We start from the raw sequence: 21,969 nt of genomic DNA, 5'->3' as shown, positions 1-21,969 counted from the left end.
ATTAAACAAAAATACAAAAAACAACTGTTTCGCTCTACGAAAACTAAAAGTAACAAAAAATACCTGGAAAATAATTGAAATTTACTGTATTAAAATAAATATGTGATAATTGTTAACAAAATATTTGTAAAAATAATAATAATTAATAAAAATAATGATAATTGTTTAAATATACGTCACAACTGACGGATTAATTTGAAAACTGGGACAAAGTGCAGTGCACTCTGGCATTGCGTTTTACTAACCAGGTGTTTCTATGCTGTAATCATATATATATATATATATACCTAAATATATATCTATATATATATAGTATTGGGTAATAATTTAACAATTGCACCTTGCTCTAATAAATCATAAAAAAAAAATCCCATACTATCGCCATTCTAAATTCTTATAAATTTATTTTCTTAGTTTTTCTTTTATTTGTTAAATATATATAAATAAATAAATATATGTAAATATACAAATATATAATATTGTTAACTATAAAATTAACAAAATATAAAATAAATCGGACATTTTAAATCTAGTCACATGGATTGACAATAATAAAAAAAACGGTGAGTTAATTTTTAAAAATAAATTATTTTTTTTATGGGGAATTTTTTTCCGAGTTGAGAAAAATTTTTTTTAGCAGAATTCAAATTTAATTTTAGATATTAAAAGATAAAAATTTAAGTATGAGTGAGGTTATGTTGGTTTTGTAAAATAATTAATTGATATGTAGAATCCCTGATTAAACAAAATGATTAAAAATGATTTCACACGCTGACGTCTAATAATTTTTGGATTTTCTTTTAGACGGTAAATTATAAAAAAAAAAAAAATTTGAAAAAATTGCACCTGTAGTTTTTTAAATTTTCTACATGTGCATTTTTTTAGTTTTTAATTTTTTCGTAATTGATTTGTTGAAAAAAAAATCCGAAAATTTTTAATGGTCTGCTAACTTCAGGATCATGAATTTTGATAAATTAATGGCGTAATTTTATGTCTTTTAGGGAGCGATTAGATGAAGAAATTTTTTATGAGTATTTTAATGGTAAATAATGTCAGATGGTATTGATGGTAACAATGGGGAAAATGAGGTTGACTCTCATTCATCCTCGGTTATGAATGTTGATAATGGTGAGGTTGGATCTAATCGTGATGATGAACAATTAGACGGAGATAATGAAGCCCAGTTAAATACAAATTATGACAGCAGTGATGGAGCTGTACCTGTTTTTAGGTAAAATCATTTTTTTTATTTTTATTCTTAAGCTACACAGAAATAAATTTATTTTTTAAAGGAAAAATTATTAATAAGTATTAGGGTGTTTCATATTTAGTCGATATTTTTTTTTTTTACTGTCCTACCTGAAAAACTAACAATTTATAGTACAAAAAAAAAATTCCCGCTTGAATAAAAATTCAAAGTCAATTAGGGGCTTAGCGCATCGAACAATTCGATTTCCCATTTAAATAACATGGGAAAAAAATTTTTTTTTAGTTTGGAATTTTTTACCTCGGCAATGGCTTATTGTACGAATGAGCCCAACATACATTTTTGTAGGAAATTTAACGTTCTACAAAAAAAGTCTCTTATCATTTTTTGATAAATCCATCTGTTCAAAAGTTATTGGACCTCGAAGTCAAGTTAAAGTAAATTTCGAGATCTTTTTACTTTTTCGGCGAAACTATTGGACTTATCACAAAATGTCACAGAATCTTTTTTGTAGACAATCTTATTTCCTACAAATGATCTCTGATAAATGTTTGTCAAATTCTACATTGTTTTCTAATTATTTCCATTTTAATGCCAAGCTCCTAGAAAAATAGTGTTCTGATCGATATTTTAAGAGCTAGGCATTAAAATGCTAGGAATAATTTCTCAATTTTTTTTTGTAATTGAATTTGTTTTTTTTTTTTTAACTTTTTTATATTTATGTCGAAATTCATTTATGAACGATTCATACAATCCATTCAGCATTTTGGTAAAATGTCAAAACTAACATTTTTCTAAATTATTGGCGATAACATTTGTAATATTAATTCTGGGTTTAGGATTTAAAAATGTGACTAACCATAAGCCAGTGTGGTTCAGTATATGTGGGCAAAGTAAACGTAGCCTAGCAAAGGCTGGGATGGCTTAGTTGGGAAAGCTCTCGCGTGACGCCGAATCGATCTGGGTTCGATTCCTCGGTTAAGCGATAATTGTTTTTTCTCAATTTGTTTGAATATGTGGCTTATTGCGAAACTTGCCCATCCCTTATAAATGCTTCTGATACAGTATTTATTTGCTTCACAGCATTGTTTGTAATATTTAAACAAAAAAAAAATTGTTCATTAAAAAAATGAAACAAAAAAAAATAAATTTTTTTAGCTCGATAGATTTATTTGCTTAATTAAAGAAATTAATTTCTTGGCTGAAAATTTTTTTTTTGCTTGCAACAAATAAAAAAATTCTTGGCCCAAGAAAGTTTTTTCTTGGTTTAAAAAATTTTTTTTCTTAGTACAAAATCTTTTTTTTTTAGCTCAAGACATTGTTTCTTGACTCAATAAGGTAACAGTCTTTAGACAAGAAACAAATTTCTCGAGTTAAAAACAAACTTTCTTGGCCCGAGAAAATAATGCTTTAAACCAAGAACAAACTTTCTTGGGCCAAGAAAGTTTGTTCTTGGTTTAAATCATTATTTTTCATGGTTCAAAAACTTTTTCGTTTCAGCTCAAGAAATTTTTTCTTGACTTAAAAACGTAACAATTTTCAGCAAAAAAAAAAATTTGTTGAATTGAAAAAAAAATCTTCTCGAAACAAAAAAAAAATTTTTGGGACCAAGAAATTTTTTTCTTGGTTTAAAGAATTTATGTTTTAGACTAAGAAAATTATGTCTTCCGCGAAGGAAATAATTTCTTGATCCAAATAATTTTTTTACTTCAATAAAGTAAGAAATTTTGCTTGGTTCAAGAAAAAAATTTCGAAGACATTTTATTTCTTGTTTCAAGATTTCGTTTTTTTCTGTGTACGTTTGGAATTTTTTAAAGAACAAAAAAAACGTCCATAAACAATTCCAAAAAAGTTCCAAGAATGTCCTCTTTTGACTCTGAATCTGCTCGTGAAAACTTTTTTTACCATCAGAATTACTAACGTTCCAAAAAGTTCCATTCGAAGTTCTAATCTGTCTCATTTTTAGAAGTTCCACATGCAGAACATTTTTAGAATCTTTTTGGAACGAATTTTTTTTACATGGGGAATTTTTGAGAATCTCGAAAAAATAACGATGAGGTAACTTTCAGAAATTGATAACTGCTGATTAAATTATTGTAGTTTCATTTCGGCAGTGGCTATTTTCTTCACATTTAAATGTAGTTTTCGAAAAAAAAATTAAAAAAGAAAATTTTTTTCTTGTTTACCGTTTTTTCTTATATTTTAATTCAAATTTTGACTGTTTTTGAGGATGGACATTTTTAATTTTCTTAAAAAATATATCGCGTCCCTAATGCCAAAAAGGTATATGCTGTATATAGATTTACCATAAAGCTAAAAAGGCACATAAATTTTGTTTTTTTGCTCAATCACTTAGTAATGATTTGAAATGAATATTTTTATAATAAAAAAATTAAAACCAAAAAGGCCTATAAATATACATAAGCCTTTTTGCTTTTAGGCACAATGATCATTAATGCCAAAAAGGCATATAAAAAAAAAGTATATTACCATGAAGTTAAACCCGTGAATTCAAATTTAAATATACTAAGGGAAAAAATTAAAGTCAAAAAAAAAATTCAAAATTCTTCAGTGAGTTTTGAGTAGCTGTATTTCTGTGAATAATGGTCGTATCGTAAATTTAAAAAAAAAATCTTAAAGCTCGACGATTCTAATTTTCTGATTTTTCGGTGAAAACTTTTTAGGAGCCACTTATCGCTTTAGAATCACGAAATTGATCAAAAAAAAAATATTAATGCCAAAATGGCCTATAACAGCAAGCATATGCCTTTTTGGCATTAATTTTATTTTTCATTTTTTAGTTAATGCTAAAAAGGCGCATAAATAAAAAACCATTAAAATATTAAATTCTTCAATTTTTTGTTAATAAATATTTAATTGAACCAATTCGTTGATTTTATTGATTTTTTATTTATACGCCTTTTTGGCATTAGCTAAAAAATTAAAAATAAAATTAATGCCAAAAAAGCATGCTTGCTGTTATAGGCCATTTTCGCATTCATATTTTAATTTTTGTTTTTTGATCAATTTCGTCACTCTGAAGCGATAGATGAATTAAAAAAAAATTATATGCCTTTTTGGTATCATGCCCAATTTATATGGGAGTCTACTATGAATTCCCATGTGAATTTTTACATCTTTTTCCCATAGGAGTCGTGTGTGGATTAGGAATTATGAAAATTAACAAAAAAACATCACGTTATTGACACAAATACCATAAAAGCTTATGTGTTTTAATAAACTTTCCTGAAGTACAACTCTTTCGTACGAATCCTAATTTAGTGTTTCATTAAAATCATTTCTGATTTCTATGAAGTTGTAATACTTCTTGAGCTAATCAATTAATCAATAACTTCCCTTAAAAAAAAATCCATATGGGAATGTAGCCTAGATTCCTATCTGGATTCTTACATGGCGTCTGATGGATTCCTATAGAAATATTAATCTGTTCTTTTATTCAAATTTTCGTATCTATAGACAATAGATATAGTAATCAAGATCCTATAGAAATTACTTATACAGAAACCTATATTCCTATATTAATATCCCACACAGAAATCCATATATTCAAGATTCTGTATGGGAATCTAGGTACCCATGGATTCCTATATAAATCCATACGCTCGTTATGAGGATCACAGATTTTTGAAACTGAAACTGTCTGAGTTTTCCAGGTATTCCAGACACAAAAAAAAATAAAAATTTTTCCCGCTCTGTGACGAAATTCCTTGACTTTTTCCTGATTTTTCCAGTATATTTATAATTCCGTGACATTTCCAGGTTTTCCTTAAGGGGTTAGGGGTACTCAGGGGTATGAAAAAATGATGATTTTCAATAATTTTTTTTTTGTAGTTAATTACTTTATTTGACAAAAATAAAAACATAGCTTTATTAGAACACGTTTCGATTTGACTTCACGAAAATTTCAAAAAAAAAAATTAATAATTCAAAAAGTTATCGCTGTTTTTGTAGAGCCCGTTCCTCCCGAAGTCCTTTGCGGTGATCATCATAAGTCCTTGGAGATTCATCTAAAATCAATCGGACAAGAAAAATTAGTTTTATTAATAGATAATCTTGTGCCTGATCGAAGCTTTTTTTTTTTTTTTCGAAATTAACAAAATGGCGGCCTCAGGAAATTTTTTTCAAATTTTCGAGAAAAAAACCGACAGTTTATTGTTAAAAAAAAATCGAAATTTTGAAAAAAAAAAAAAATCCTTCGATCAGGCACGAGTTTTTAATGTATTTCAAAAGTACAATAAATTTTATTGAAATCTACCGAGCAGTTTTTAAGTTACAGTGATCACCAGTTCAGAAAACATAGTTTTGAGAAAAACGCATTTAAAGTTTTGCTATGGATTTATGTCGAATTATAAGAATTATTTAATAACTTACACTGAGTCATCTATTCCTGGACCATATAATAGCTCTTCAGCCGACATAGCAGCTTCCAAAATATCGATTTGCTGGTGCCTACGTTGCAATCGACCTTCTCGGGTGTTATCATTAGCGCGCTTATCTGCTACTTTGATACGTGCAGCATCCATTCTTTCTGCATACCGATGAGAATTAGGCCCACAATTAAGTCCTAGTGTATTCATCAAGACTAATAATGAATTTATACCCTCATTAAATATACACATAGCAACGTATGCAGCTATTTGTACGATAGTAAAACTAGTATTTACCGTTTTTGGGCATATTTTCCATACTAGTTGGTTAAAGCTTTCATTATTATTCTGATTGAATCCACCTACACATCTTGAAAGTAAATTTTCATTACTAAGATCTTCGTATATAGGCTTGATAGCTTTTAAAACATCAGAAGGTAAAGGAGAATAATCGTGAGAAAAGGTATCAAGCTCTCCTCTTGCTTCAGCGCGCTGGTAAGAGCACCAAGATTCTTCGCCTTTTGGACACATATCATGATTCGGTTTTTCATCACTCGAGCCGTAGTGATAAAAGGTTGCCATTATAGCAGATTTCATATTTTCAATAGAATCACAATGCCGGCGTATTGCTAAACCATAGTACACAGTTAGTTTGTCTATTAATTTTCCTGTGAGCTTACCTCGACCACCAAGACCTTTTTGTTTACTCTTCAGCGTACGTAATCGACTCCCCATCCGCTTTTGGACATGCCCTATACATTCCTTTTTATTTACAGTTGTATTTTCGTAAGGATCTGATTTTATAATTCCTGAATAGGTCTTGGAGTCACCATCACCAATATAGTTGGCATACTTAACTCCATATTTAGTTTCAGAATACGAAAACATTTCGACCATCGCATCCACCTCCATTTTCCCAGAAGACCCTTGATGATTAGCAGAACACACATCTTCATGCGATTGATACCATTCCTCGAACTCAACAGTATTTGTTTTTTTTTTCCAATACTCACATAGCTTACAATATGCACTTTTAATGTTTATGTCAAGAATCTTTCCAGTAAAATAGCCAATTATAGAAGAAACTCCAAATGACGATGTATATCCCCGTTTTTGCCAGGTTCCATCTCCCGATACAGTTAGATGATTTATATCTTCATTTTCAGTTGTTGGCATTGCTTGCTTTTCTTCATTCACAGCTTTCGTCATGAAGGTTTCTGCGACGGCTTTACTACAATTCAAAATCTGTTTCAGTAAAATTGTATGCGTAGATTTATCTAAAAAAGACGGCATGTCCATCAGGCCGCAAAACTTGCACAATCCTTCGTATCCTATTCCTAGTATTCTCATTACAAAAATGAAACGTCTGTTTATTTCATAAGAATGCCCAACGAAAGAACAGGAAGGAATATATTCATTTCCACAGTTATTACATGCAACTACAATTTTGAATCCCAGCCCACGTGTACTTGCTGTTTGAAACACTACATTTCCATCACATTTTTTACATTTTATAAGAGCAGAAATTGCAGTGAATACCTGAATAAAATTTATTATTCGAAATTCAGTACTGCTGTCTTCAGGTACATCATCTTCAGTGTTTTGTTTTAATTTTTTAGAAGATGTACTCTGAATACTTTCATCACGTTCGGCTGTTTTCGGATTAAAAACATTCTTTCTTTTGACTGAACGCGACTTATTAATTTTTTCAGAACTCCGAAGTTCTCTTGAAACCTTTCTAGAATCACGTCCCATGGTTAATAATTTAATTCACTTGAGAAATAATTTATCACAAAACTATCGACTGATCAGTGCAACGACTACAGGTATACTGGCAACCAAAAATTATTTTTCAGTTCTTGTACTACCTACAAATTGTGAATATATGTAGAAGGATATATATATATATATATATATATATATATACAGCGGCTGAGGCAGCCGTTCGGCACACGCGTGGCTCGGGCGATCACCGAAGTTAAGTAGCATTGAGCATGGCCACTACTTGGCTGGGTGACCGTTTAGCCACGCGTTGGGTTCGAACGAAGGTCTCTGACCGTTAGGCGCGGGATGAAGATCCAGTGATCGGTAAAATGGGAATTTTATCGACCAATGGAGCTTCACCCAAACCGAACTGTACTGGCAATGGTTTTCTCTGTGGTTTTCCTTGCCCCTAGACCCCCACAGCCAAGGTGGAGGATAGGGTATCACCGTAATGGTACAGTACAGTATAAGCACAAGTCGGGCCACAGCCGCACAATGAAAAGCAGATAAAGAAAGGAAGCAGTTGCGATGTAAAGGCAAAAAGTGTAAAAGGTCGTACATGCGGCTATACACTGGAACAATTATTCATTCATTCATATATATATATATATATATATATAATTATAAATACATTAAAATGGGGAGATATTCATGACAATGAAACCCGAAAAGTCGGTTGCTTGCAGCTGTTTCTAGCTACCTGCTCTCGAATGCCACGTAGCACCCGAGCGTCCTTTGGTCATTGTTAAATAACTCGAAAAGAATTTGTCGGATTCACTTCAAATTTTCACACAATATTTTTAAAATATTATACTTTAAGAAAATGCAAAAAAAAAAAAATCGATTTTTTGAAAATTCTGACTACCCCTAACCCCTTAAATGTGACCACCATGCTCCTATATTAATTAATTCCTATGGTTCCTATACCCTATTAGCTATCTTAGTTAAGATCTTGAAATTACAGTGTATGTATATACCCTGATTAAAAATACTCATTGAAAAGTATTGAAAGTTATTTTAATTCTTTTCAACCCATACGGAGATTGTGAAAAATATCAAATGGAATTGAAATTTCGATCATTTGGATACTTACCAATTCTTATAATGGAATTCAAAAGTATTGAAAAGAATTCAATCTTTCATAATTTCAATACCTTCCAATTCCAAACTATTTTGCTATTGTAAAAGATTCAGAAAGATTGGAAAATGTGAATTCATTTTAATTTATTTCAATTCAAGTCATAATTGGAAATATGGAACTATGTCGGTATTGAAGGAAATTCAGAAAGATTAAAAATTGTCTATTCATTTGAATTTTTTTCAATCCCACGAGTGACCCAAAATGTGAAATTATTTTGTTATTGAGAAGTATTTAGAAAGATGAAAAATATCAATTTATTCGAATCATTTTCAATTCTTTGGAAGTTTAGAAATTCTTATATTATTTTTAGATTCAATATAATTGAAAAGTATCAATTTTATGTCCAGATGGAAACCTTGTGGAATAGGATTTATTCAAAAGTATTCAATTCTCAGCTTTTTCAATACTTTTCAATGAGTATTTTCAATCGGGATATAATATTTTTTAAATATAGTGAAATCTAAACTTACAATTAACCTTCTCAATAAGACAATTTATAGATAAATTGAGAAAAATATAGATAGCCCGAACTGGGAATTGAACCCAGACCATATCAGTATCGCGCCGAGTGCTCTACCAATTGAGCTATCTGCCACTATACTTTATTCCGTTCAATTTGATCTATAACTTATTGAGCCACACCGTCCATCGTACGGTAATATTTCGCTGTATTCTGCTTGACTTGCTCAAGATTTGCTCCAGAATTGATCAATATTGCCGCTAGAGTATATGCAAACTCACATGATTTTTTTTTTATAGGGAAATAATTTTCTAACAACCACAGAAAAAAAACTAAAAACATTTATTTACTTTTCATTTCTACCATAACTATTTACAAAATATAAGAAATTAAAAACCCAATACTATTATTAATCATAAATGTTTATAGTTATTAATAATTAATTGAATTGAATTATTTAAAGATGTGATAGATGTGATAACTACGAGACATTAAACAAAGCTGCATTTTCTGTACATCAAGAACAATGTTTAGCCGGAGGAGAAGGTGTAGAAAGCGTCGAAAGTATTGAAGTTAATGAGCAAGATGCTGATAATGATGAGAGTGGACACTCAAGTGGACACAGATCTCATAGAAAAATGTTTGAATGCGATGTATGCAATATGAAATTTTCAAATGGCGCTAATATGCGCCGTCATAAGGTAATTAATTTATTATTTAATTAATCATATTATTTATTAATAAATATTTCAAATCAAACAGATGCGTCACACTGGAGTTAAACCATACGAGTGTCGAGTTTGTCAGAAGCGTTTTTTTCGTAAAGACCATTTAGCTGAACATTTTACAACACATTCTAAAACATTGCCTTACCATTGTCCAATATGTAACCGCGGATTTCAACGACAAATTGCTATGCGTGCACATTTTCAAAATGAACATGTAGGCCAACATGATATGGTCAAGTCATGTCCACTATGCAACTATCGTGCTGCTACCATGAAGTGCTTGAGGTTACATTTTTTTAATAGGTAAATATATATTGAAATAACTGGTAACTTCTAGATTATTAACACTTACATTACAGTAGTGTTTGAAAAAAAAAAAATTTTTTTGCACGCCTCGGACGCGATAGCGGGAGAAGTTGTGCTCTATAATCGACTTGTCGTGAAAACGGGATTTTCCTACCTTAAATCATTTCTGCTAATTTCATAAATCACCTCTGTGGAAAAAAAAGTACACCAATGTCTAGAGAAAATTCTAAAGAATAATTTAGATTTAATTAAAAATTTCATTAAGCTACACTATAATAAGAAAAAAAATTATTTAACATGAGACTAGTTGGACGTCAATTGGGATGTCCGTGTGTGAGCAAGATATCTCTCGAAAAACTCAATTAATCAGTCCAATTTTTTTTTCAATAGCTTCAGATTTTAGTAGAATAGAAGCCTTTTAAATATTACTACTGTAGTCCTTCTCGTTCATTTATTATCAATTAAAAACTGAAAACTGATTATGTTTACTAATGCTTAATCCGCCATTTTTCCCCCACAAATATAAGTAGGCATGATTATCATGAAACTTTGCTGATATTGGAAGGCTCCACTTTACCATCAGATAATTTTTTTTTTTTTTTTTTATTATACCGTGTTACAAATCGACTTGCCAACTGTTATCCAATTAACTAAATTAAAAAAAAAAAAAATAAGGAATGTCTAGATGTTTATTAAAAAATTTTGTAATAAAGAAAAAACATTAATAATTAATTTTATTTTAATATGAGCGTTCGAGGCGTGCACTTTTGGATTTTCCAAATTTTTTTTTTCTTATGGTCTCAAAAGCTGGTTTTAGGCAAAAAAAAAAAATCTTCCCAAAAAAGTAGCTCGAAATCTCAATCCTACTAAGAGCTCAACGACTAAGGTAAATGTCCCAATACCGGAACGACGAAGGGTATACGACTGATTTTTATCGTTTTAAAAATATTCAAATAGATTATAAACCAAAATAATTTATTACCTCATGTAGAATAGACATTTACTTATGCAAAAATAATCAAATTAGGTCATTTTTCTTAAAATTAATATAAAAAAAAAATGTTTTTCTATGAAACCTAAAAGACCCAATACCGGAACGCTGAAATAGCCGTGTCCCAATACAGGAGCAGGGAATTCGGTTGTCCTAATACCGGAGCAGTTAATAAAATGAATTATTTTTTGTATTCATTCATAGTGAAAATATTAACAATTATTAAATAATTTTAATGTAAAACGAGTGTGAATGTAGCAGACATCAGACAACTTTAAAATTATAAATAAATAAGATAAATAATTAAAAAAATAATTTTTATAAAAAAAGGTCTATTAATTTCAAAATTTTTCGAATGCGCATTTTTTGAAATTTTATTCCATTAATTATTTACTCGATTTATTAATAATTTTAAATTTTTCTGATGTCTGCTATGTCACACTCATAATGTAAAATGTATTTAAAATTTTTAAATGATTAAATATTCAATGAAAATAAATATTTTGAACTGAAGAATAGAAACAAAATAAATCATTTGAGGTTATACTATAAAAATAATTAAAAAAAAAAACTAAACACAAAAATTTATTTTTTATGATTTAAATTAGAGTTTATCTATATTTAGTGCATTTTTTATAACAATCATACATACTGCATTAAATATTAGGGCTCCAGTAATAATTAATATTGTACTTGATTTAGCCAGTCAATAAAACTCACCGTTAATGTCTATCGATAACATTAATAACATTAATATGACTGGCTGTTCCGGTACTGGGCACGGGTTCATTTTCGTGTACCAATAGACGAACAGTAAAATTAATATAATAATACTATTTTTTTCATATTGTTAAAATGTTTTCTTGAATTTTATGTCATTCAAGATGCATATACAAAAAAAAAAAAATTAATGAAAAGTAATTCTATACATTTTCTATAAGCTTAAGACCATTGATTGATTTCTTAACAAAACCATTAAGAGCCATGAAAAAGTCATGAATCCGAGACTATTGCTATAATTAACATTTTTTTTTTTATGTTTCGGATATATTCTAAAATCTATTTTATATTCTATTTTGTAACTAAAAGATTGAGGTTTTAAATAAAGAAAGTTTTATTTAATTTCATCGCGTACGAGTTAAAATATAATATAATGATTATCAAATCGTTCCGATGTTGGGTCTTGTTCTAGTATTGAGACATTCACCTCATTCATTTTGCCATTTAAATTGCATGTAGGGTAAGTGTAAGCATTACTGCGGTTTTTATGTAGGTATTACTTCAAAAACAATTCAATGAAGTTTATTCCAAGATATCAAATATATTTTAAATTTATTCGGGCTTCCCGCCATTTTTTTATTATTGCACACCTCAAGCGCGAAAGCGCTAGGGGTGCTTTGCTGACGGTTCTTCCTTCTTGACAATTTCTCTCATACAAAAACATTTCCACACCCTTTTCATAGCACAAAAAATTATTAAATTGTGTACTCGCATGCAGATAATTTATTAAGGAATAATTTATACCCAACGTTGAGTCGATTTGTTAATTCATTGATTTTAAATTAATTATTTTAATCCAAGAAACTAGTGCTGTCAATTGTTACGTATAAATCTTCGTAAGCACGATAACTCTCGATAGACACCATTAATCGGCCTAAATTTTTTTTTATTGTCTTTGTATTTTTTATCACAAGAACCCTTATGAAAATTACTATCTGAATCCTTTTAGTTTAATTGTAATTAATTAACGACGTAAAAGTGATGATTCGTGAAAAATTTAGCTGCTATTTTTACTGTTGTTATTATTTTTTTCATTGTTTCTCTCTATCAACTACTGGTGGCAGCACTAGCGTATTAATATGTTTGAAAAAAAAGTAACATCTAAGACAAAAGGCGGAATATTTAAAAAAAATGTTATTAAAAAAATATTAAACTGAAAATAAGAAATAAAAAATCGAATTGATAATTTGTAAGTTGAATAAAAGTTCATAATAAAAAAAATACATTAATATTGTATAATAAAAGTAATGATTAAAAATAAAATGAGTAATTGAGGTGTGCACTTTTGGATTTTCCAAATTTTTTTAATTTTACATTGAAAATTGTAATTTAAAGATATTACATTATTCTAATCATCTATCAGTTGTTAACTTATATACTTTCCCTTCAATTGGTGATCAATTCAGTAAATTTGATCTTATATGCTCATGGTCTGCCGTTCGATTCATACAGACAAGTATTCGATACGTCATCTCGAGCTGACTTACTAATGATACTGAATTGATTACAAATGACGATTAGTAACAACGGTCAGATGTACGGGCCCGCTGGTCTGAAATGATAAGAAAAATATTATTATTACATACTTCTGTAGAAAAGTAATTATTGATATTTATGAATCAATTAATGTCATAAAACTTTTTGCAGACATGGAATAGATTTAGATAATCCAGGACCAAATAGTTCAAGTTCAATATTAAATAGTGGTTCACCAAACGAAGCGATGCCATCAGCACCACTGTCCGACAGTGGTGACAGTACTGGTAATCGTTCTGTTGATAATGCAACCCCACCAATGCATTTTTTAACACCACATGTTGAGATTTCAATTCCTTATCCGGAACTAACGATGTCTGGACAACGGAATTCAAGTCCCGCGCCTTTAAATGGTGACTGTCCTAATAGTCCACAGAGTGCTGATAGTAACAGCAATGCACCAAGTAGTAGTCATCATCAGTTACCACTTCACCGGTAAATATTTATCAATAATTAATACATCAAATACCCCATTTATTTATTTACATAAAAAGATTATTTCATCTAGTGTTGTCATACTTGATTGCATTCTTTTTTTTCCGTATTTATTATTAACCTCTGTGACCTATCGCCAATTTTTTAGTTAACCCTTGAATGATACTAGGTGACATTTTGACCTCAGGCCATTTTTAAGTGATTTTTTTTAAATTTTCCCGCTGGTAATAGAATATTAAAAGCTGAAATTTTTGTCCATCTCATTAAATTAGGGGAGAGTGGGGTCAATTGAACCAAGGGGCAATTGAAATAGTAATCTTAAAATATATAAAAATGAGTTGTCCTCTTAGAATTATATTTTAGTACACTAAACCTTAGTCTGACCAAAATTTGGAACCAATATGATAATTTAATTTTAAATAATTCAAGTTTTTGTGTTTTTAGGCATCTGAACTTTTTTTTCAGCTCTTGACTAATTGTTTAATAAGTTTTTAATTTTCAAATGTAATCTTAAAATTTTTTTTGTAAGACCTTCTTTCATATATAAGTCATAAATTTCTAACTTTACATCTAGTAAAATAGTTCTTGAATATTTTTTTTAAACTAATTATTTCAATAAAATCATATGGGGTCAATTGAACCAGTACTCTCGGGGACGGTTAAACCACACGAACCACACTGTGAGCATCAGACATGCGCGCGCATCTTGACTGAATGTGAAAAAAGCTAAACTAACCAAAAAAAAAAAAAATTATTATATTGACAGAAGTTGTAAAAGTGATTGTTATAACATATAATGTTATATAAAATAATCAATATTATTAGAAGTATTGTAATTTCAGTTTTCAGCTGTAGTGAATAGTAAATTATTCATTAAAGTCATTCGTTTGTGGTTCTAATACTCTTGGTTCAATTGTCTCCTACTAGTGGTTCAATTGCCCCCGCAAAGGGAACAATTTGATGCAGTTTTACAATTTCGTATTTATTAAAAATTTTCATCATTTGTTACCCTAGTAGCAATGGTATTGGGCAAGATTATTTGGCAAGATACTTAGAGAAGCACTTTGTAAAGAATTGGACAATTCTCGACCAAGACACTTGATCAAGATTCTCTACCAAGACTGGCGGCAAACTTGGGCCAGTCTGTGACCAGATTCTTGGCCCAGAGTCTTGACATAGATTTGTGCGAGACACGCAAAAGACGACGAGCGCGCACCTATTTCCCTCCTTTCTACTTGAATGAGAAAAGTATAGTATTGCAGTGGTTTTCATTGAGTTTGTAGTAATGCCTAGAAAAATTGATTTCCAGAATTTTCTAGCACTTAGAAAATTTCGGAAGTAATTTTATAGAAAATTGCTTCTTCTTTAATAATCGTTTTTTAATTTTACGCTTCCTCTATTAATTTTTGAGTTATTGCTAGTAATCAGAGTCTCTCGTTTTTTCTATTTGATTTTGACTTATAAAAATTGCTATATTTATTTGTAAAAAAAAATGTCTTGTCAAATTTAATGACGAATTCAATAAGCTGACACTCATATTTTAAAAAAAACTAGATTCATTTTCTACAGAGAACTCACTTCTCGACTACAGTATTGTAAATGAAACTAATGTAGAATGAGAACCTCTACTCTATAAGATAGTCCCAAAGTTTAGCAATAGATGGCTCCAGATTTCTGGTCAAATTCTTGACAAATTCTGACCACAGTCTGGCTTAAGTATTGACCAATAATCTTGGTCAAGAATCTGGACCAATTCTTGTACAGTTCTTGATCTAAAATCTTTCTAAAGTATCTTGATCCATGCTGGCACAAGGCTTTTACCAAATTGCTACTAGGGTAAGTTATATGCTTATGAGAAATGATAATCTATATAATAAAGTCTACTTTCGTAAAAAAAAAAGTTATCATTTTGCTTCTATTCATCTAAAAAAAAAATGTTAAAGTATCTTTGGTTCAATTGACCCCACTCTCCCCTATTGTTTTGAACAATTTACAAGATAAAAAATAATGAATTTTTATCTCGTTGTTAGTTATTTGTTGTTTCAAGTGTCCCCTGTTCAAAATGCAGCACCTCTCCCCTATGCATCCATAATTTATAAAAGCATAAATTTTGATCTCTTCCATTGCTAATTTTTTTACGCTGATGCCAAAATGTCACCGAATACGTCAATGCACATACGTGTACCATTTAAGGGTTAAACTATTAATTAATTCCCGAAAACGAACTTGAAAAATTATGTATATTTACTAATATATATCTATACAAAAGGATATATAATTATAGGAGTATGGTTGAGGATTCAATAACCCCTTCAATCTCATTGATACCAATAAAACAAGAACCAAATAGCAATGGAATGGATGAAAGTGGAGCGACCTCGAGCAATCTTCCACTTCCCTCGTTAATAAAAGTATCTCCATTAAAGTCATTACTCCGGGACGATTTGCGACGTAAGTTATCCAACACTTCTAGCAGTCTTATAACCAATGCCAGCGTCAACAATAACAACAACAATAGTAATAACAATAATAATAGTAATAACAATAATAACACAAGTAGTAATAATAGCGGCAGTAGTTTAAACACAGGGGAAAATATATTAAATATAAGTAACATAAATAATCTATCGCATCTAAGAGAGCCACCGAGTTCAACGAGGCCGGATCCTCGGACCAGTGGACTCCAATGCACTTATTGTCGTATTACTTTTCCCGATCAGACCTTATATTTTTTACACAAAGGCTGCCACAGCGACAGCAATCCGTGGAAATGTAATATATGCGGCGAACAATGCTGCAATCTTTATCAATTTAATTCGCATTTACTGAGTAAAAGTCATCAATAAAAATTGTGCCTTCTTAACCATAACCTTATGATTAATAATTATAAGATAAATATAACAGTACTGGAATTTCTTATGAACCTCGCGGTTACCACAGTGCTGCAGAAATGCAATATTGTATTGTATAAATGCAGCAATTTTATCACATTGTTGTCGTAATTAATTATCAATATTAAGCCGAAATAAAGCTCGTAAACTGACTCATTTATTACTAAATTTATCACGTCATGGCATCCCTAACGGATCTGAATTACGGTAAATTACCGCATTTTACTGCGAATTTACGGTAAGTTACGGCAATTTACCACAGTCTGTGGCATCATTACCGTACCGCAGTGAAATACTTTCACTTTACGGTAGAGTATCCCACTTTTACTGCAACTTATCGAAGATATCGTACATTACCGTAAAATACCGCAATTACCGTAAATTACGGCAAGTAAAAAGTAAAGACATTAAATCCGTAGTGCATTCAAATCACGGTAAATTATAACCATTGCCGTAATTTACGGTGTTCGGAAACATTGCGGTAAATTTCGGTATTTTACAGAAATTTGATGCATTTTACGGTAAATGTGTAAATTTACTGCAAAATTACGGCATTCTATCGTAGAGAGAAGGATTTCACCTTGCTACGGTAAAAATGCCCGAAATTGCCGTAAAATGCAGTAATTTACCGTAAATTGCGGCATTTTTCCGAAAGTTACCGCATTTCACCGGATTGTGTCGCAAATTACCGTAAAATGCAGCAAAGTTACAGTAGAATACGGTATGTTACAGTAAAATACGGTAATTTACCGTACTTCGGATCCCCTATGGAAGAAATTAGTTCGCTGAAAAAAAGGTTTATTTGAGCTGACTAAGATTTATTTGAGCCAAAGATATCGTAAAGAAGTAATCCAATCGCTGCAAATAAATGTTAGTTGGGCCATGTGCTTCAAATCTATGTTATCATCAAATTTCCTGTTATTCGTTATAAATTCAGTATCTTTACCACAAATATATCATTTCTTCACCACAAATGAATGATCTATTTCGGTAAAATTATAAAATTATTTGACGTAAATGTCATATTTAATTGTACCAAATATGTTTATTTGTCATTAAGAAATCTAACCTGAAAAAGTTAGTATTGTGTCACCGCTTATATCCATCATGCCAACGGTTGCTATGGAGACGATTGGCATAGCAATGGTTGTTCTGGAGACTGCTGTCATGGCAACGGTGGCTTTGGAGACTGTTGCCATAGCAACGGTTGCTAAGAAAACTGTTACTATAGTAACAGTTGCTAAGGAAACTGCTGTCATGGCAACGGTGGCTACGGAGAATGTTGTCATGTCAACGGTTGTTATGGAGATGGTTGGTCATGTTAACGCCTAATAGGGACAATAGGCATCCATGATAAATATTTTTATTAATGACTTTTTTATAAGGAAAACGTGGAAGTTCGGTTCAATTAATGCTGCATTCTTACTGAATTATTGTGGTTAATTTTCTGCATTTGCATTAATGTTGGAATTTTACCCCATCGAACAAACTGCGAGGTTAAGAGCATAATTTTTCATATCGAAAATACTTGAATTTATTTTTTTAATGTCCCAGAAAAATATCAACCAAGTTTCAACTACGAGATTCTCCCGGTAGTAATACAGTCTATGAATTAAATAAAAAATTAAGAATTGAACGCATTCTGGTACTGTTACATTTATTTTAAAATTATTTGTTATCAATGATGACTTTTAAGAATTAACTAAAAAAATGAATTTATTTAAAGAAATTTATTATAAATAAATTGGGAGATAAATATATATAAATATATTGATTATTAGAAATGGAAATATTGCCAATTAAATCATTCACATTTTGTCCAGTTGTTGTGATGTCACTAAGCTAATTATTATCCGTCCATAGAGCTTTTTATAGTTTTATTTAATGATATATTTAATATATTTGTTATTAGTTCATCTAGAAAAATAGTAATAATTACTTATCAATTTTTTTTTATTTTATGTAATAATGAGTTACTGAGAGATAAAAGTTACGATATTAGGTACTACTTAATATTTTTATTGTTAGATAGTTGATTTAAAAAACAAAAAAAAATTATTTTTCATTATCTATGCAGAAAATAGCAAAATTAAGTGGCCAAGAATGAAACAGTTTGAATGTAGGTCAGGTTAAAGTTGTCTGCCGGAGCCAAAGGCGAGTGCTGCCATCAACCGAGCCTGCATTCACGTTCCATTTTGCGTCACTCATTATGTTTTTTAATACATTTGCATGGAACTTTAAATTTCAATGTTTGAAACTGATCCCGTTAATTTATTGGATTTGCGATTTCACTCTGCAATAATTTTCCTATGAATTTTTTTCTCCACTTCTGAATTGAATTATAAGTAAAATTTTAAATTAAATGGCCGCCTATTTTTTTTCTATTGCAAAATTTACTTCTCTTACAGATAATAATAAATTACATTTTTTGGTTAATATTTTTTCTGCTACTGGAAACTTTTCTCACTCCCGAAGTGAAGGGAAATTTTCAGGATCGGGTTTATTCGACTTGACTCGTTTACTTCCGTACATTGTCTCTATTTACGCCGGAGTATAAACAAAATTTTTGCTAACCTCAAATTAGTTCGCAACTTAGTAATTTTTTAAATCAAAGTAGTGCGCATACGCAGGCCGTAAAAAAGTTAGACATATGTCATAGTCGCGGCATTACTCTGAAATTATCTTATTTCGGCTCGGAAAAAATAACAGTGGAAAAATTACAGTTTTTAGTGTAAAAACATGGCCCTCGTACCAAAAACTTTAAGTATTATAGTTTGCACCGTAATAATTGAGACTAGTTGTAATAAAGTAATGAGAATAATAGATCCCTAGCGGATCCAAATTACGGTAATTACCGCAATTTACGATGCCCAGCAGAATTACCGCAATTTAGGTAAAAAACGGTAATTTACCATAGTTTTCGGCGCTTGCCGTATTTTTACCGCAACTTACTGCACTCTGTCGTAAAATGCGGCAAGGTGCAGTACACCACCGCAATTTACCGTAAATTACGGTAAATTGCCGTATTTTGCCGTAAATTGCGGTAATTCTGCTAGATACCGTAAATTGTGGAAATTTACCGCAATTTGGATCCGCTAGGAATACAACATTCTACAGTTTCTACCACAAAATTTGAAGGCTGCCCTAGCGGATCCGAATTACGGTAAATTACCGTAATTTACTGTATCCAGCGGAATTGTCGTAATTTATGATAATTTACAGTAATTTACCCAAGTTTACGGCATTTTACTATAATTTGCGGCGAATTAGGTAAACTACGGCAAAATACCGTAAACTGCGGTAAATTTCTGTATTTTCCCGTAATTCTGCCGGATACCGTAAATTACGGAAATTACCGTAATTCATTGTAATTCGGATATGCTACCCTAGCGGATCCGAATTACGGTAAATACAGTGATTTACCGTAATTTACGGTGCCTAGCCGAATTACCGTAAATTACGGTAATCTACGGCAAATTACGGTAAATTGCCGTAATTTACGGTAATTCTGCTAGGCGCCGTAAAATTGCGGTAATTTACCGTAATTTACGGTAATTTACCGTAATCTACGGTAAATTACCTTAATTTACGGTAATTCTGCTAGGCACCGTAAATTACGGTAAATCACTGTATTTGCCGTAATTCGGATCCGCTAGGGTAGGGTGAAAACTTGTTTACTATCATAATAGCGGATCCGAATTAGAGTAAATTATCGTATTTAACCGCAAAATACCGTATTTTTTTCAAATTTACTGCATCTTCTAGAAATTACGACAAATTACGTTAACAGGCGGTTATTACCAGTGGAATTACTGCAATTCACCGCAATTTGTGGTACTTCTACTGTAATACAATTAAGTACTTTACTTTACGGTAAAATGACATAATTTTGCAGTAGATCTGTACGTTTGTGGTGAAATATCACAACGTTACCGCAAACTAGCGGTAAAATACTTTACCACACTTCTTGGTAAAAAGACTGTAATTTACCATAATTCCGAACACCGTAAATTACAGTAAATCCAGAGTTCGGATCTGTTTGGGTATGAACTAAAAAAAATTTATATGTAATGATCGTCTCAGAAAAAATGTAATTTTTACAATTTTTAAGTAGAGGGACTCTGCTGATATATGAAACTGTGATTTTTCTACTATCCTGTTTTCCGCGGGGTGACTACACAAGCATTGAAAATTCAAGTTTTAATACAGATGTTAAAAAAAATTATTATTTGAGGTTATAATATCTCAGATTGGATAACTAAAGCAGCCATATTTTTTCAAATAACCTCATTTAGAGATTTTGAAATTTTAACACCAGGTGTCGCTGACGTTGCCTATAATTATGAATATATATAGTACCAATAATGAAATTCTCGCGTGTTGGCAGCACTAGCCTTCGGCTAATGCGTCGATTATCACTCAGCATAGTACTAATATTAACAAGATGTATAACATCTTAATTCACTTAAGTAAATTATTTTTTTTAATTAAAAATCGGTTTAAAACTTCTGTATAATTAATAAAAAAAATTTTTTTTAATAGTTAAAATTATTAACAATTAATAAAAATATTAATTTAATTAATTATTAATTGTTAATATTAATATTCGTGGTTAATAAAAAAAAAAAACAGAGATATAAAAAAAAGTTATTAAAAAAATTTCGAAAAAAACGAATTTATAATTTTTTTTGTTTTTTTAACTAAAAATTCACAATTGCCTGTTAGATAAACAAAGAAAAATTATTATTGTTAATAGTAATTTTATAAATAATAAATTATAAGAATATAATTAATAATTAATAATAATAAATATTTTATTAATTATTAATTAAATATTTTATATAAAAATATATTTGTACAAACAAAGAAAAATTAATACAAAGAAATTGATAAGAGTATTGTTTTATTAATAATTGATTAATTAATAATTAATTAATTAAATAAATTATGAGGAAGAGATAAAATAAGAGAATTATAAAAAAAAGTTTTTTTGTTAAATGTTTTTATGTTTAATTAATTTATTATTAAATAATTAATTTTGTTTTATTAAATTAATTATATATAATATAAATAAAATATATTATATGAATATATTAATTTATTTAATGTTAAAAAGAAGACATTCCGGAAAATATATAAGAGATAAATTAAATGAGATTTTTTTTTGTTTATAAATAATTATTTAGTTTATTGTAATTATTATTATTGTTAAGTGTTTAATATAAATGATTGTTATTATTATTATTATTATTATTATTTTTTATTATTTTTGTAAAGAGAAGTTTTAAAAAATATCCGTTAGTTATATTGCTGATATGAAAATATAAAAAATAAATACATCA

At 29.9% G+C, this 21,969-nt stretch overlaps 3 protein-coding genes across 5 annotated transcripts in view; 1 reads left to right on the top strand and 2 right to left on the bottom strand.

The window, feature by feature from the left end:
- The first annotated feature begins 4 nt into the window (after nt 1–4).
- On the top strand, nt 5–21,284 carry LOC130674276 (zinc finger protein ztf-16). 2 transcript variants are annotated; one of them, XM_057479560.1, is made up of 6 exons: nt 5–563; nt 1,002–1,231; nt 9,424–9,661; nt 9,723–9,991; nt 13,413–13,736; nt 16,006–21,284. In XM_057479560.1, exons 2-6 carry the CDS (start codon nt 1,050–1,052, stop codon nt 16,580–16,582), a joined length of 1,590 nt encoding a protein of 529 aa, XP_057335543.1. In that variant the 5' UTR covers nt 5–563; nt 1,002–1,049; the 3' UTR covers nt 16,583–21,284. The 2 variants fall into 2 exon arrangements, with proteins under 2 accessions (XP_057335543.1, XP_057335544.1); XM_057479561.1 differs by having other exon boundaries at nt 9–563; nt 16,021–21,284.
- LOC130674277 (uncharacterized) lies at nt 4,921–7,984 on the bottom strand. 2 transcript variants are annotated; one of them, XM_057479563.1, is made up of 3 exons: nt 5,893–7,984; nt 5,600–5,810; nt 4,921–5,235 (listed from the first exon to the last, which is right to left on the bottom strand). In XM_057479563.1, exons 1-2 carry the CDS (start codon nt 7,348–7,350, stop codon nt 5,805–5,807), a joined length of 1,464 nt encoding a protein of 487 aa, XP_057335546.1. In that variant the 5' UTR covers nt 7,351–7,984; the 3' UTR covers nt 4,921–5,235; nt 5,600–5,804. The 2 variants fall into 2 exon arrangements, with proteins under 2 accessions (XP_057335546.1, XP_057335545.1); XM_057479562.1 differs by having other exon boundaries at nt 5,600–5,792.
- Nucleotides 13,038–21,969, bottom strand: part of LOC130674278 (hybrid signal transduction histidine kinase E-like) — a 33,176-nt gene continuing 24,244 nt past the window's right edge. Inside the window, exon 5 of the mRNA XM_057479566.1 lies at nt 13,038–13,317. Coding sequence (XP_057335549.1) covers nt 13,283–13,317 — 35 coding nt within the window. The 3' untranslated portion in view covers nt 13,038–13,282. The remainder of the gene's footprint in view (nt 13,318–21,969) is intronic.

Source organism: Microplitis mediator, chromosome 9, assembly GCF_029852145.1.
Source record: "Microplitis mediator isolate UGA2020A chromosome 9, iyMicMedi2.1, whole genome shotgun sequence".
In the NCBI taxonomy this organism is placed as follows: Eukaryota; Metazoa; Arthropoda; class Insecta; order Hymenoptera; family Braconidae; genus Microplitis; species Microplitis mediator.
The sequence above is the reverse complement of the archived record's forward strand: the minus strand, read 5'-3'. Positions and strand labels throughout refer to the sequence as shown.

Excerpts from the sequence above, each read along its gene's own strand:
- LOC130674276 (XM_057479560.1), top strand. The coding sequence starts at position 1,050 with ATGTCAGATGGTATTGATGGTAACAATGGGGAAAATGAGGTTGACTCT. Across the intron at positions 1,232-9,423 it reads GGAGCTGTACCTGTTTTTAG|ATGTGATAGATGTGATAACT; the intron begins GTAAAATCATTT and ends AATTATTTAAAG. Across the intron at positions 9,992-13,412 it reads AGGTTACATTTTTTTAATAG|ACATGGAATAGATTTAGATA; the intron begins GTAAATATATAT and ends AACTTTTTGCAG.
- LOC130674277 (XM_057479562.1), bottom strand. The coding sequence starts at position 7,350 with ATGGGACGTGATTCTAGAAAGGTTTCAAGAGAACTTCGGAGTTCTGAA. Across the intron at positions 5,793-5,892 it reads GGAAAATATGCCCAAAAACG|GACTTAATTGTGGGCCTAAT; the intron begins GTAAATACTAGT and ends TGAATACACTAG.